The 12,478-nt window shown below is 51.0% G+C and overlaps 5 protein-coding genes across 5 annotated transcripts; 3 read left to right on the top strand and 2 right to left on the bottom strand.

Moving 5' to 3' along the window:
* Positions 1 to 208: 208 nt before the first annotated feature.
* On the top strand, positions 209 to 1,702 carry C7974DRAFT_454494 (uncharacterized protein; the record flags this gene model as incomplete). Its single annotated transcript, XM_046145913.1, has 3 exons — positions 209 to 282; positions 331 to 517; positions 665 to 1,702. 3 exons carry the CDS (start codon positions 209 to 211, stop codon positions 1,436 to 1,438), a joined length of 1,035 nt encoding a protein of 344 aa, XP_045997420.1. The 3' UTR covers positions 1,439 to 1,702.
* A 1,279-nt stretch (positions 1,703 to 2,981) lies between these two features.
* C7974DRAFT_190611 (uncharacterized protein) lies at positions 2,982 to 4,242 on the top strand. Its single transcript, XM_046136591.1, has one exon. The coding sequence runs from the start codon at positions 3,105 to 3,107 to the stop codon at positions 4,104 to 4,106; it is 1,002 nt and encodes a 333-aa protein (XP_045997419.1). The 5' UTR covers positions 2,982 to 3,104; the 3' UTR covers positions 4,107 to 4,242.
* Positions 4,243 to 6,423: 2,181 nt separating this feature from the next.
* Positions 6,424 to 8,352, bottom strand: C7974DRAFT_190597 (heterokaryon incompatibility protein-domain-containing protein). Its single transcript, XM_046136590.1, has one exon. The coding sequence runs from the start codon at positions 8,314 to 8,316 to the stop codon at positions 6,682 to 6,684; it is 1,635 nt and encodes a 544-aa protein (XP_045997418.1). The 5' UTR covers positions 8,317 to 8,352; the 3' UTR covers positions 6,424 to 6,681.
* A 114-nt stretch (positions 8,353 to 8,466) lies between these two features.
* On the bottom strand, positions 8,467 to 10,900 carry C7974DRAFT_394938 (uncharacterized protein). The gene is made up of 6 exons (XM_046141933.1): positions 10,504 to 10,900; positions 9,496 to 10,431; positions 9,348 to 9,450; positions 9,188 to 9,297; positions 8,925 to 9,138; positions 8,467 to 8,877 (listed from the first exon to the last, which is right to left on the bottom strand). Exons 1-6 carry the CDS (start codon positions 10,749 to 10,751, stop codon positions 8,530 to 8,532), a joined length of 1,959 nt encoding a protein of 652 aa, XP_045997417.1. The 5' UTR covers positions 10,752 to 10,900; the 3' UTR covers positions 8,467 to 8,529.
* A 268-nt stretch (positions 10,901 to 11,168) lies between these two features.
* On the top strand, positions 11,169 to 12,411 carry C7974DRAFT_394930 (P-loop containing nucleoside triphosphate hydrolase protein). Its single transcript, XM_046141932.1, has 2 exons — positions 11,169 to 11,475; positions 11,528 to 12,411. Exons 1-2 carry the CDS (start codon positions 11,346 to 11,348, stop codon positions 12,352 to 12,354), a joined length of 957 nt encoding a protein of 318 aa, XP_045997416.1. The 5' UTR covers positions 11,169 to 11,345; the 3' UTR covers positions 12,355 to 12,411.
* The last annotated feature ends 67 nt before the right edge of the window (positions 12,412 to 12,478 follow it).

The raw sequence follows: 12,478 nt of genomic DNA, 5'->3' as shown, positions 1-12,478 counted from the left end.
CAAAGCAATAGTCGTATAGCAATGGTATCCACACGTGGTCTAGCGCAGATCACATGACGTCCCAGCCACTTACTTTGTTTACATTCGCGTCAGGCGTTACCCCCACCACCACACATCCCGGAATTTCTGCCACAACGCGCTTCCATCGCTTTGATATTGGTATTTTCTTGATCGCCTCACTGACGCGACTGCATCCGTACTAGTCGCGATGTCGCATTCTTGGTTGCAGAAGAAGCGCAAAGGCGAGCTGCTGGAGCTTGCGCAGACCGCGAAGCTTGCCGAGTATGTCCAAATTCATGGTTGATGGTGACACGTTCTAAATACTTGCAGTGCGGACGGTTTGTTGAAGGACGACTTGGTGCTTGCACTTGAAGGCCATCTGAACAGTAACGAGACCACATACGCCAAGCACCCAAACTTCAAAGACTACTACAGCCGTGGAGGCTCGCCCGTGAAGCGCGAGTATTCGTCACCGGAACCCCTGGCTACTGTGAAGTCGACGCGTCGTAGCACTCTTGTAGATGTGTAAGTGCCGTGGCATCCGCGACGCGACGCGCTGGACTAACAACACTGCAGTGACAACTACACACCAAAGAAGAGGGCACCCATTTCAGCGCGGACACCACGTGCTGTCGCACAAACTGCTGCACAGTCAGCCTCCAAGACCGTCAAGTCCGCCTCCCAAAGCCTTGCGCAGACCACCCAAGACGTGACGCAGAGCATCGCAAAGCAGACTCCACGAGCCCTACCACGACGTGTCTCGCAGATTGGCAACGAAATCGACCTCCCCGCCTCTCCGTCCCAGCTTGCCGAAGTCGCCGATCAGTCGTTCCAAGCTGCAAAGACCAAGGCGTCCGAGCTGTGGGAGAAGACACGGGTCGATGAAATCAAGGAGGCCATCCGGGAGAACGTCAGCTCGGTTGCTGCGATCCAGACCCTTATCCTCCTCATCGAGGCTGCCGGACTCCAGTTCAACACACTTCAAACAACGCCGGCCTTCGCTATCGATGCAGACAACAGCCATTACCTGCACATCCCCGACTTCTGGACGCTTCTGACGAGCGAGTGGTGGGCGCCGGCGACGATGTGGTCTCTGACGAGCTGGGTGCTGCCATTTGTCCTGTCTTACTTCTTCAACCTAACGCTACGATCGAACACCAACCACAAGTCCTCCTACCGCCAGTACCCCGCAGACCCGCTTGTTTTCAACATCGTCAAGGCCATTTTGGCGTATAGCGCGTATCGGCTGCCTCTTATCGACGCGTCTCTGGTGGGCGAAGCTGGGCTTGCCAAAACTATCAGCTTGAATTGGGGCCCATTCTCAGAGCAGACTGTTGGTGTTGTGCGTAATAACGTCCCGGGGGGCTATCAGGGATTGCAGATTGGCGCTGTGGTCGGCGTCTTGGTCAGCTTGTACGACGCTGCGCTCAAGAAGTGAGCTCGGCCTGAACTGGTTTGGGACTCGGGTTTCCGTTGGTTATCAGATCGCAGCGTTAGGTTGGGCTTCCACTGGTTAGGCTGCGTCCACCGAAATGTGGAGTCATAGGCAGTGTCTTGAGGAAACGGCGCTTGTGGAGAATGGCGTACTGTTATTCGATTACTCATGTTGGCGCCGACTTTTCTATCCCTCTCAATACGTATTCGTTCAGTCACCACCGCGCTAGCGTCGTGAAACTACCTTGCTAAACCTGCAGCAGTATTCCGTAGTAGCAACGCTTCGATCGAGCTGTCCAGGCAGCATGCACGATTGGTAGATCATTCGCCGGCCAATCATCATTACTCGCGGAACCATTCCACATGGCTGCCGCATGCTTAATGGCTTACACATGCCCGGGTCGAGCGAATCATACCGGCTGATGTTGTGCAGGCTGACGCAGCGGGTGAGCGGGATGTACCCACTCTACCGTGCAACGTGATGCGCTTTGATCCGCAAGCCGTTTCGTACCAACCACGAGCTGCTAGCTGCCGAAAGCGGGGCCCTCGTGGCCTCTTCATCGGTGATGAGGATGGGAGTCTGAATCACTGCATGGCATTTGCGGGGTAGACACTGAGCTTGCATCGTTGTTGGGGGCCAGGCATCCGTGAATGTATGGTCAGTTGCGAGGCTCGACACCAAATGATCTCAACACTATCGTGGGTGTGGTACATTTGGCATGTGCTTCTGCATGACTGCAGAATGCCGGAAGCGGAGTTCAATCCCGTCCGGTCGAAATGATGTCCAAATCAGAGGCAGTGCGTCCGTGGAGTACGTCTGAGTAAACGGTGAATGCCGTGAGCCAGCGCAGAACGATACCCATTGCCTTTATTCGCTCGTTGTTCCTGCAGGCTCTCAATGATCTTCGGCATGTATGAAGAAGATCTAGTGGACCAGACGCCCGGGTTTAGATGATGACTTGAAAATCAAGTACCGCACAACGAGAACGGAGGATGTACGAAGATATGAACGGACATCGAGTTTGACACTTAAGATTCACAGATAGGGGCATTTTCAGATCGCGATCCTTCAGTCTGGACCGACCGAGGTCTTGTTGGTTCTTACATGCCATGGCGACGCACCTCGCTGACAGTGACCGGCCAGAGCCAAGACCTGGCGGTGTACCTTGAAGTGCATGTCAAGTGCTTGATCTTTGGTGTAGGAGTGCGTAGGTGCAGGATGCTGTGTCACTCTTTCGGCACCTGCTCCGTGCTCCGCGCCGAAGTGACTGGCACGGTGCCGGACTTACCATGCAAGCGGGTGGATCCTGCAAATGAGTGGCGCACGGCCCAAGTCTGCGTTTGGAGCTTCTGAACTGACGGGAGTGAAGGTCGGGAATGGCATCACGAATTCGCTATGAGATAGCATCGTGGATCTGTTGTGATTCTGGAAGAGGACATTGGTAGTTGAAATAAGGGTAGATGTAAGGTTGAAGGTCGGCCTAAGTGGGGGCCACTGTGGGGCATGGCCTGACATGCTAGGTCTTTTGATGAACGAATTACGACATCGCCCTCTATCTGATTGCGCTTCAAGAAGGAGCACACGAGTTCAACAATGTGTTGCTCTCCGAAGATAATACAGCATCTAAAAGTCATCACACATCCAAAATTCATCACATTCATCACACGAGATGCGTCTCGATCCAAATTCCGATTGCTCCAGCTTCCCGAAGCGTGCCCAACTTCCTGTAATTGCAGGCACGCCAGAAGGTTCAGCGTGGTTTTGGGGCGACTCTGACGAACTCGGTCGCCTCAATCTCCTCACACCAGAACGCATATTGAAGGCGACACTAGAGAATGTCAAAACAGGGTCTGTTGTCTCGCTCGACTTGCCCTTGAGCGAACCATCACCTCCTCTCTTTGGGCGGCGATCCGTTGAACACAAAATCACGTCGATCGGCAAAGGTGCCTTCGACGATGAAACAACAATCAACACGCAATCTAGCAGTCAGTGGGATGGATTCCGGCACTTTGCCGATCCACAATCAGGGTATTTCTACAACGGCATTGTATCAGAGGAGATTGGAAGAGATGAAGGATCCGACGGGGGGCCTGGGAGGTCGAGAAGACTTGGAATCGACGCATGGGCGCGACATGGGATAGTCGGACGGGGTGTTTTGATCGACGTGTACGGTTGGGCGCAGACACATACCCCATTTGATCCGTTCACCGAGCATGCTATCACTGCATCAGACCTGAGAGCTTGTGCTGAGTCTCAAAGCACAACATTCCAGACGGGAGACATCATCTTGATACGAACAGGCTGGCTTGCGCGACACAATGGTTTTACAGTAGAGCAAAAGCAGGACCGCAGTACCTTGGGCATCATGGAGCACCAGTATGTCGGATTGGAGGCATCGGAGGACATGAAAGACTTTCTACATGACTCCTACTTTGCAGCTGCTGTGGCTGATAATGCTAGTCTTGAAGTCTGGCCACCGAAGAGTGTGGAAGCAAGCCTACATGCTTCGCTGCTTCCACTCTGGGGTATGCCAATCGGAGAGTTGTGGGACCTTGAAGGGCTGAGTGAAAAATGCCGTCAGGAAAATCGATGGACCTTCCTGCTGACGAGCTCGCCCGCAAACGTACCCGGTGGGGTGGGCAGTCCGCCAAATGCGTTGGCTCTGTTCTAGCCACGGCTGTATGCTTCCGTGCCATCCGAGAAGTTTCTGCCTATAATGGGCAGCATCACCCCTCTCCATAGTTTTGGTTGTGTTTTATGGTTCAAATTATTGATCTGCGGTTGACACTGAGGCCCTCGTTTCTCTTCCACAAGTGCTTCACCCGGGCAGCCTCTGGTCTGACGCAAAAAAGGTCGTGGAAGGTCGACCGTACTGCTACAGTCCTCAACGATGGCTGAGTCTGCAGCTTTGATGCCGTTATCTCTTTCACGGCCCACGTCCATCATTTCCATGGTATCTTCTTGCAATCTCTGCAGAACAATGTTGCGCAGAAGTTACACTGTTTCTCGAAGTTGTAGAATCTCTGTTTACAGCCGCAGCATTCCCACGCCTTTGGAGGTGCTGGGAACTGGTCGGAGTGGCCCTCGGGATGTCCCATCGATCGTGGTTTGGGGGAGTAGCTGATCGGCGCCTTCGTGGTTGCATAACGATGCAGTATTCTTCGCCGACTTCCGTGGGGTTTACCGGCGACGAAGCCGCATGATACTTGTGAACAAATCAGAATTGGTTTGTGCTCGTCGTTGAGCAAGTATGGTGTGTTGTCGACTGCGAGTGTCCCCGTAAATGACGTGTATGAAGCATCCGTGGATTCAACTTTCATCGCTGGCTTTCGACGTGATTGGAAGCGAGGTTGTAGAATTTGCAAATAGACTTTGGTCTTTGCAAGAATACTTGTGAGATCGCTCTAGTTATTGTAACGAAGATAGAATATGTCTAGGTACTCCCGTTCTAGACATGAGGACGCCAGTCGCTCTGATGGTCAAACGGCAGCATGCATGCCATCGGGCCGATCAGAATCTAGGCCGCCATACGAACGAACTGTACAAGGTGTACCTTACGAGTGAAAGCAGGCGTTCCCTTTTTGACCATACGGTAGATCCTTCATGGTAGTTGCACATGGGCCAAGCATGGTCTGCATGAGCTCCGACAGGAGCTCGGCTCCTACGCAACATCAAACCCACAAGTGTATTGTCCAGATGACAGTTTGCTGCTGTCTTTTTTTTTTTGAGTAAAGGGTAAGACAATACCGACGGCAAAAGGGATTTTCAAGCGGCCCGGACATGCCCGTGCCTGTCAAAGTCAGGATCCATGTCAGGCTATGAGTGCTTGCGCCAGCGGCCCGTTGCTAGTACGGATGTCAAGCCCCTACCGATGAACGTCGACCTGGACCGTTAGATCATCATCCCGTTGGCGCCCTCCTTGGGTAGTCGTTTCGCGATGCCTCAAAGGGAAAACCTCCCTCTAGTCAAGGACAGGCCTGCATTGCCTTACTCCACCTTGCTCTCTTCGTCTCGAGCACTGGAAAGTCCCCTTCAGCATCGGCATCGGCCAATCCAGTGGGAGTGGACTCAACACTGGTGCATGCACACTATCAATACTTAGTGCGCGTGAAATATAAATGATTCCAGGAGGTTCCCTGTGCACAAGGATCTCATCCCGTCTTTCCAAAGGACAAGATCATAATTAGGGACAATAGCGTCGGCGTTTTGAGGCGGGACAGGTGTCCGAGTTTGCTCGGCTAGGCAAGACGCATGTATTGAGGAGAAAAACATTGGGAGCGTTGCATGCAGATTCGCTTCAACTTGGTCGTCTGACCGATTGTCTCGGCACCCCTCGGCTACGGCTTACTCTGTACTTGTGCATGCTCCCTCGCGTGGCCGATGTTTCGAAGACCGTCAACCGCCGCCTTGTCGTATTTCAGCACCAGTCAGAGTTCCCGACGACATCTGCAAAGGACTGATACCATGGCTTCGCACTGGTCATCCGGCCGCAGTTAATCACACAGCCAGCTCAACTGGTTTTGCTTTGGTGGCTTGTTGACGGGACAACTATTATACAAGCTCGAAGCGAATGTCCGGTCACATGCCAGCAGGCTGAGGGATTCACACTCAAGGTGAAATTCTCCAGATCCTGTACATTGGACGCCGTGCACAGCCCCACCAACGTGCCTCGCATTTGTTTTGTCAGGTCATCGGCGTAAAAAGCCCAAAGCATCCACTCCTTTGTGATGAAGTCTACCAACAAATGTTTCCTTAGGAGAAACGCAATTATCCTGGCATCAATCGTGGTGCCGCAGCTTGATATCAGCCCCATACCGTAAGCAATAGCATCCAGCTCAACAGAAGCAGCTGATATGAGATAGTATTCGCGATGAGAAGGATGGAGACGTGGCGCTTTCGCACTCCAATCGACCCAATGGTTGGGCTGCGCCACAGCTTTGACGAAGGTACAGCTGCGGCTTTTGCCACTTGGGATCATTATGATTCGCTCTTGAGAGTGTTGAAATGTGTAGGGAGATGAGTTTGGGTGTCACAACGCGCAGTTAATCGTAGAGTTCTAATTGTTTTGTCGTGAATGGTGTTCGGCCGTGCAGATTGAGGTACTGGGCGGAACGATGCAGCCGATGGAGCCAGCACCGGAGCAAATTGAACCAGTACCCGCTCTTTTGGAGTCAGGATTCACGCCAAGAGAACCATCGCAAACTACTGTAGGGCATTGAACCCGATCCGGTAATATGAGGGTCTTGCTATGAAGTGCAAAGACTGAGCCGCTCTAGGGTCGGAGTGTCTCTGTGTGGCCACAGATTTCCGCAAAATCGCTGTTTGAGTGTGCGGCCCCACTGTGATCCTCCGACAATTCTCAGCAAGGAAGGTAACGAGATTTTCAACAGGTGGACGTGACTGCTATTGTCATGTGTAACTTCAATGTCCTCACCGATGTTACCCAGAGATCTTGGTGTGCGCTCACTGGACGATTCTAGCGATAGAAATTGACGGCCATCCATAGTGCGCTCCTGGTAAATGTGACCCTCTGAGTCTTTACAGGCTGATAACAGGCAGAATATCTGCTCAACTCCTGAGCGCTCAGCAATTTGGAGTCCATTGTCACAAAAGGGACATCTTGCAAGAGAGCTCGCGTGTTCAGGTCTGTGTCCCAGCATTGCGACGTGTACAAAAGGGAGACGGGACTGTAGTCGAGGTTCCATATCATCAAATGAACCTGGTCCTAAAGCTCGAACAAGGACTGCCGCCGTGCAGAGGCACACTGAGTCTTTGCATATATTCATTACCTGCCACATGACCTCCGACGTTGGTGACTGATAATTGACCTTGAGTGCCTCAGCCTCGCGAGATAGCGACAAGACTGAATAGACCATGTCTCGCCTGATGGTGCAGCATTTGTCTTCGAAGTGATGCAACAAGTTGATGAGTCCCCAATTGTTCATCCAACTGTCACTGATCATCACTCTTCCTGTTGCCAACTCTTTGTGCTTGAAGTAGTTCCTCTGCACCAGCATAAGCCGCGCAAATTGCTCGAAATGACTTTGCGGGTGGACGTGAGCGAAGGCTCGAGTGGCATCGACGAGCGATGGGTAGTCGATTATTGCGTTACCTGCGACGGTAAACATAGCTTTAGCCAACATGATTTCTTGGGTGACCCAGGCTCGTCTCCAATATCCATGATCGACAAGACCGACATACAACGCGAACAGTTCTTCTTTCTGTAGTGATTCGGTTGGTGTAACGGTTGCAGGCAAGCCAGACGTCAATGAAACGTAATGCTGTACAGTAGTCCTGCGATGCTCGCGCTGATAGAAGTCTTTGCAGATCGTCCACTCTGTCTGGCCATGTTCCTGTCCAAGAAGGTGCAAAAGTCGTTGCAAACCTGGTTCACATCCCAGCCACGTTATGAGCATCTTCGCTTTGGCAAAAATAGTACCCATCTGCTGCACCTGATGGTCTCTCTCTGCTGCATTGGCTTGATCGATACAGAGTGCATCAATCCAGAGAAAACAATAGCCAAGCTGTGACCTGGCAATATCCAAGAATGCGCTGAGATTTTTGCGCACCAAAATGAAGTTTCCATTCAGTAGTATACCGGTTTCATCTCCTGGGCTGCCCCAGGTATAGGACAAGCAGGCGTAGGGCGTTGGCTCGCTACCACATTGAGCGTGAAGTCGCGGAACGCCCGTGATATCCGTCACGCCGTCTGCTGCACCTGGCGACAACCTCGCATGATGTATACTGCACCGAACTAGTCCGTCAGTGCTGAGATCGGACAACACTCTGACCAGGCGTATCGAATTCTCTGTACGATCCAGCGGGCTGTGACAGAATAAGGGTCTGCCACTACTGTGGCCCCACGATTTCTTGTTACTCATCTCAGCACTCAGCCGTGATAATGACGTCTCGAGTGGCATGGCGTGGATGCGAGACAGTGTTTTCATCACAGTGACAGCGGGGCAATCTCGGCCCGGGCACGTGCACCGCTTGCTATGCCGAACCTGCCTCCTTCCGCCAAATAAGCATGACAACATCACCTTGAGTCGTCCTTGGAAATGTTCCCTTCAGCGAAAAGAATGACCAATTCAATGCTAGATGTCTACTTTCGCCTCGACTTCACTCGACCCGATGCGCTTGCCGTCGTATATCAATGCAAACTCGAGAGCAGTGCCGATAACCTTCATTTCTATGCCGAAGCTGACCTTCCGCCAGGACCTGCCGTCGATCCCTTTAAAGACCTTCAGACTGGATACGTCTATGGGAGAGTCTGATTTGATCTCCAAGCCCTCACGAACAGAGCTTGTCCGCCGGGTTGGTGGGACGTGATCGTCGCAAGTACTAATACACGACACCAACGAATAACCTTTGTGATACTGCTCTGCTGGAATATCGCGATACCATGAGAGTAAAACTGGCTCAGTCTCCCGTACACTGGTACCCTAGACGCTCATTAGCAATTTTGGATGCACGCCATGACGACACGTACTCTTGTTAGGTACCATCTCAACTGAGCACGTGCCATTGGTTCTCCTGTAACCTCATCCAGGAACCAATCACACTGACTATGCTTATCTGGGTCAAAGAAGTCCCTAAACACTAACCCGTAGTTGCAACGAGAAATTCGAGTCTCCACGATGGGACCAGACTCAGACAACGGTCCGAATCCTTTGAGCACCGCACCCCGGCAGATTGCAGTCCATCTAAACAGTCTCAGCATATTAACGGATGTTGGTTGTGTATGGTACCTACGGTTTGTTACCTTTGGATTGGTAGACGTCAATCCCGCGATGCGCATTTTCCGTTTCGAGAACGTTGTGCAGATATTTGCAGCTTCCAAAGCCACCCACAAGTATCACTGCCTAACAATCTATCAGTATGTATGAAACATCTTAATCAAGATGATAAATACCTTTGGTAACCGGCCTTCTTTTTCCTCGACCGCGCGTATCTGCTCATTAACTAGTGCGCGAATTTGTGTTGTGACATCCTCAAAGATGTCCAGTACGTATCCACTAGTATGTGTCAGCCAACAATACTGGGCTGTGAAGGCCACTCACTGTTCAAGATTGATCTGAGGTGGAGCACCTCGCTCTATACACTCGAAAGGTAAGCTGAGTTTCCAACTACGAGGCTTGCCGCTAAACCCCCGTTTGATGCCATTCTCCCAATACTGGTTCATGAAGGCCTTTAGAACGGGGCTTGGTACATCCCAAGCTGAAGTGATCGTCTGCTTCATGAAAGCTTCGAACTCCTGGTCCAGAAAGACAGCACCACATAGCTTTCCCGAGCCTTCAACACACTCTGCGAGCTTCATGGGCTTCGTCTGGGTTATCTTGTAGCTTATGAGATCGACAGTACCGCCTCCCGCATCGCAAATAACAAGTGTGTCTCCTACGTGAAGATTTGGACGTTTGGAGAGATCATTGAAGGTGGCAAGCGCAGCAGCCTCTGGCTCAGAAACAAAGAACAACTTCGTTTCTCCGCCCGTACGACGCTCCAGTATACCAGCATGTTTGGCGGCTTCTCTCATCTTGCTGATGGCCTTGTTTCTCCAGATCGCTGGGACGGTGCACACCACCTTTAAGGGAAGGCCTCGAAGAAAGTCTTCCCCAGCTTGTTTTTTTATGTTCGTAATGGTGTGGGCCCAAAGAAGGCGAAGATAATCGCCAACCGCTTGTACAGCGGTCTTGTTCGCTTTTTGTAGAAGTCTTTTCGCCTTCTGGATTTGAGGAGACGTCTTCTGCTTGTCGTCCATGTCCGATTCTTCAAGGAGCAGCAGTTTGAACCACTCGACGGCTTCATCATCATCTTCAACGCCATATCCCCATGTCACCTGGGGGTTGCGGGTTCCTCTACTGCCAGGTTCGTGTTTGTATGAGAGCCGAGTCGGAGCCTTGCCCTTATCAGAGCTCTCGTACTCACTTGAGTCCCAGTCTGTTATGATATGAATATCGTCAGTCTCCTTGGAATAGCTCCAAGCTACGCCGGAATAACTATTACATAGTCAGTACCTTGCTCGCCTTTTAGCCTGTGTGTCGTGGTTAAGACGACGATCTTTGACTTACGTTGTGCCAAAATCGATACCGATGATGATGCTACCGGGATCGGACTCGGAGTCCTCTGAATTTGATCCTAAATAATAGCTTGCCCCTGATGATTGGGGCGGAGGTGGCACTAGAGGCGGTCTCATCTTGATCTTGGGGATTTGAGGCTCCGGCGCAGGTGGGAAATCATGGCGGACTACAGTGCTGCTAGCTACGCCCTGCGTCGATTTACTCTTGCTTCGAAATGAGATGTCCTTGAAAAATCCCATTCTTACATCCAGAAAAGACGAGGCGTGAGAAGTACCTAGGTGTATAGTGGAGAATGGAGGATTGGAGGCCGCACGCAATCACACGCTTTTCTCGGCTCATGCAAGGCTTCTAAATCTGCGGCAATATGCGCTATACGATGCAGGATCCTACCAAAATCCAACCACATTCCAATTCTAAGCCTTCTCCAGGGGTTATCTGTTGCTGAGGCTCCGGGAAAACGCTGCTATTTGTCAGCCTCGCCCGCCCCGATCCTTCAGTTGAGCAGAGTCTCAGCCTTGCTGCACAATCTTACAACAAGCGAAATATCAGACCAATTACATGGTAGACTAGAACTTAAGTGGGTCTTCTTATTAGAATTGAGGGTGTGCACTTCCATATATGAATGGTCAAGCGCTTCCTAGCCCAATAAGCCGCGGAAACAATACTGGGCCTTATGCGGTCAATACAGCCACCAATAAATCGTTGCATGAACCGAAGCAGTAGACTGAGAAGGACGGAAACGTTTTGAACTCATCTTAGAGTTTCTGTTTCTATCCACCCTAAGAAGTTGACAGCTAGAACAGATGCATCATTCGTGAAGCTTTCAGTCTATTATGGCTCTATCAAATCATGAACTCGAACGCAGTATGATTTTGGTCATGGGTGTGACAGGTTCGGGCAAAAGCTACTTTATCAACAAGTTGGCGAAAGGCTCTGTTGTGGAAGGGCATGGCGTACGATCTGGTCAGTCTTCACAACTCAAGCCTGCTTAAATTTCTAAGCTGAATAATGATAGAGACGAGTGACTGCCAGATTGTCCAGGTAGCTGTTGGTAGTGATGTCGTCGCTCTCGTAGACACACCTGGCTTCGACGATACGCAGCGGTCTGATTCCGAGATCTTGGAGCAAATTGTCGAATTTCTCTGTGCTCAATACAAGCTCGGTATTCCACTCAAGGGCATTATCTACATGCACCGGATTACGGACAACAAAATGTCAGGTTCAGCTCGGAGATACCTGGAGATGTTCACGCGCCTGTGTGGAGATAGAAATCTGGAGAATGTGGTCCTCTTGACAACCATGTGGAGCGAACTCAAAGATCAAGGAAAAGGCATGGAGCGAGAGCGTGAGCTCCGAAGAGAGTTTTGGGATGCAATGGAAAGTCGTGGTTCAAAAATCCGGAAGTTTGATGGGACTCAGTCTATGGCATCTGCACTTGTGCATAGACTACAGCGTAAGCCGGATATTGTGTTGGAGATCCAGGAGCAGCTGGTGGATGAAGGAAGACAACTTGACCAGACGGAAGCTGGAAAACTCATGGTCCCTCAGATTGAGGTCGCAATTGAGAAATCCGAGCAGAAGCTTCGAGATCTAAGCAAGAGAGGCAATTTAGGCGTGGGACGTAGCCGCTCGGAGGTCAAGGAACTGGAACAGCAACGGGGATCTCTGGTTGAGCAGCGCAAAAGGTTACAGTCTAGGCCTGGTGAAACGATTTCAGAAAAGATCGAAGGCCAACGCAAGCGAGACAGGATGATGAGCAAGCTTTCAATCTTCGGTACAGTCCTAGGAGTGGCCTTAACTATGACAGTGAACGTTATTTTGCCACTGGTTGGAGTCATATAATAATTTAGACGAGCGTTTGAGGGTAAAACTTTTCGATCAGACATGCTACATACAGTGATTATCTATACATATTGTTCATTCGAGTCAGGCAAAGTCCAAAATCATCTTTGGGCTTGGTTGTGGA

The sequence above is a fragment of the Boeremia exigua genome, assembly GCF_020726555.1.
Source record: "Boeremia exigua strain MPI-SDFR-AT-0100 chromosome Unknown C7974scaffold_6, whole genome shotgun sequence".
Taxonomy (NCBI): Eukaryota; Fungi; Ascomycota; class Dothideomycetes; order Pleosporales; family Didymellaceae; genus Boeremia; species Boeremia exigua.
The sequence above is the reverse complement of the archived record's forward strand: the minus strand, read 5'-3'. Positions and strand labels throughout refer to the sequence as shown.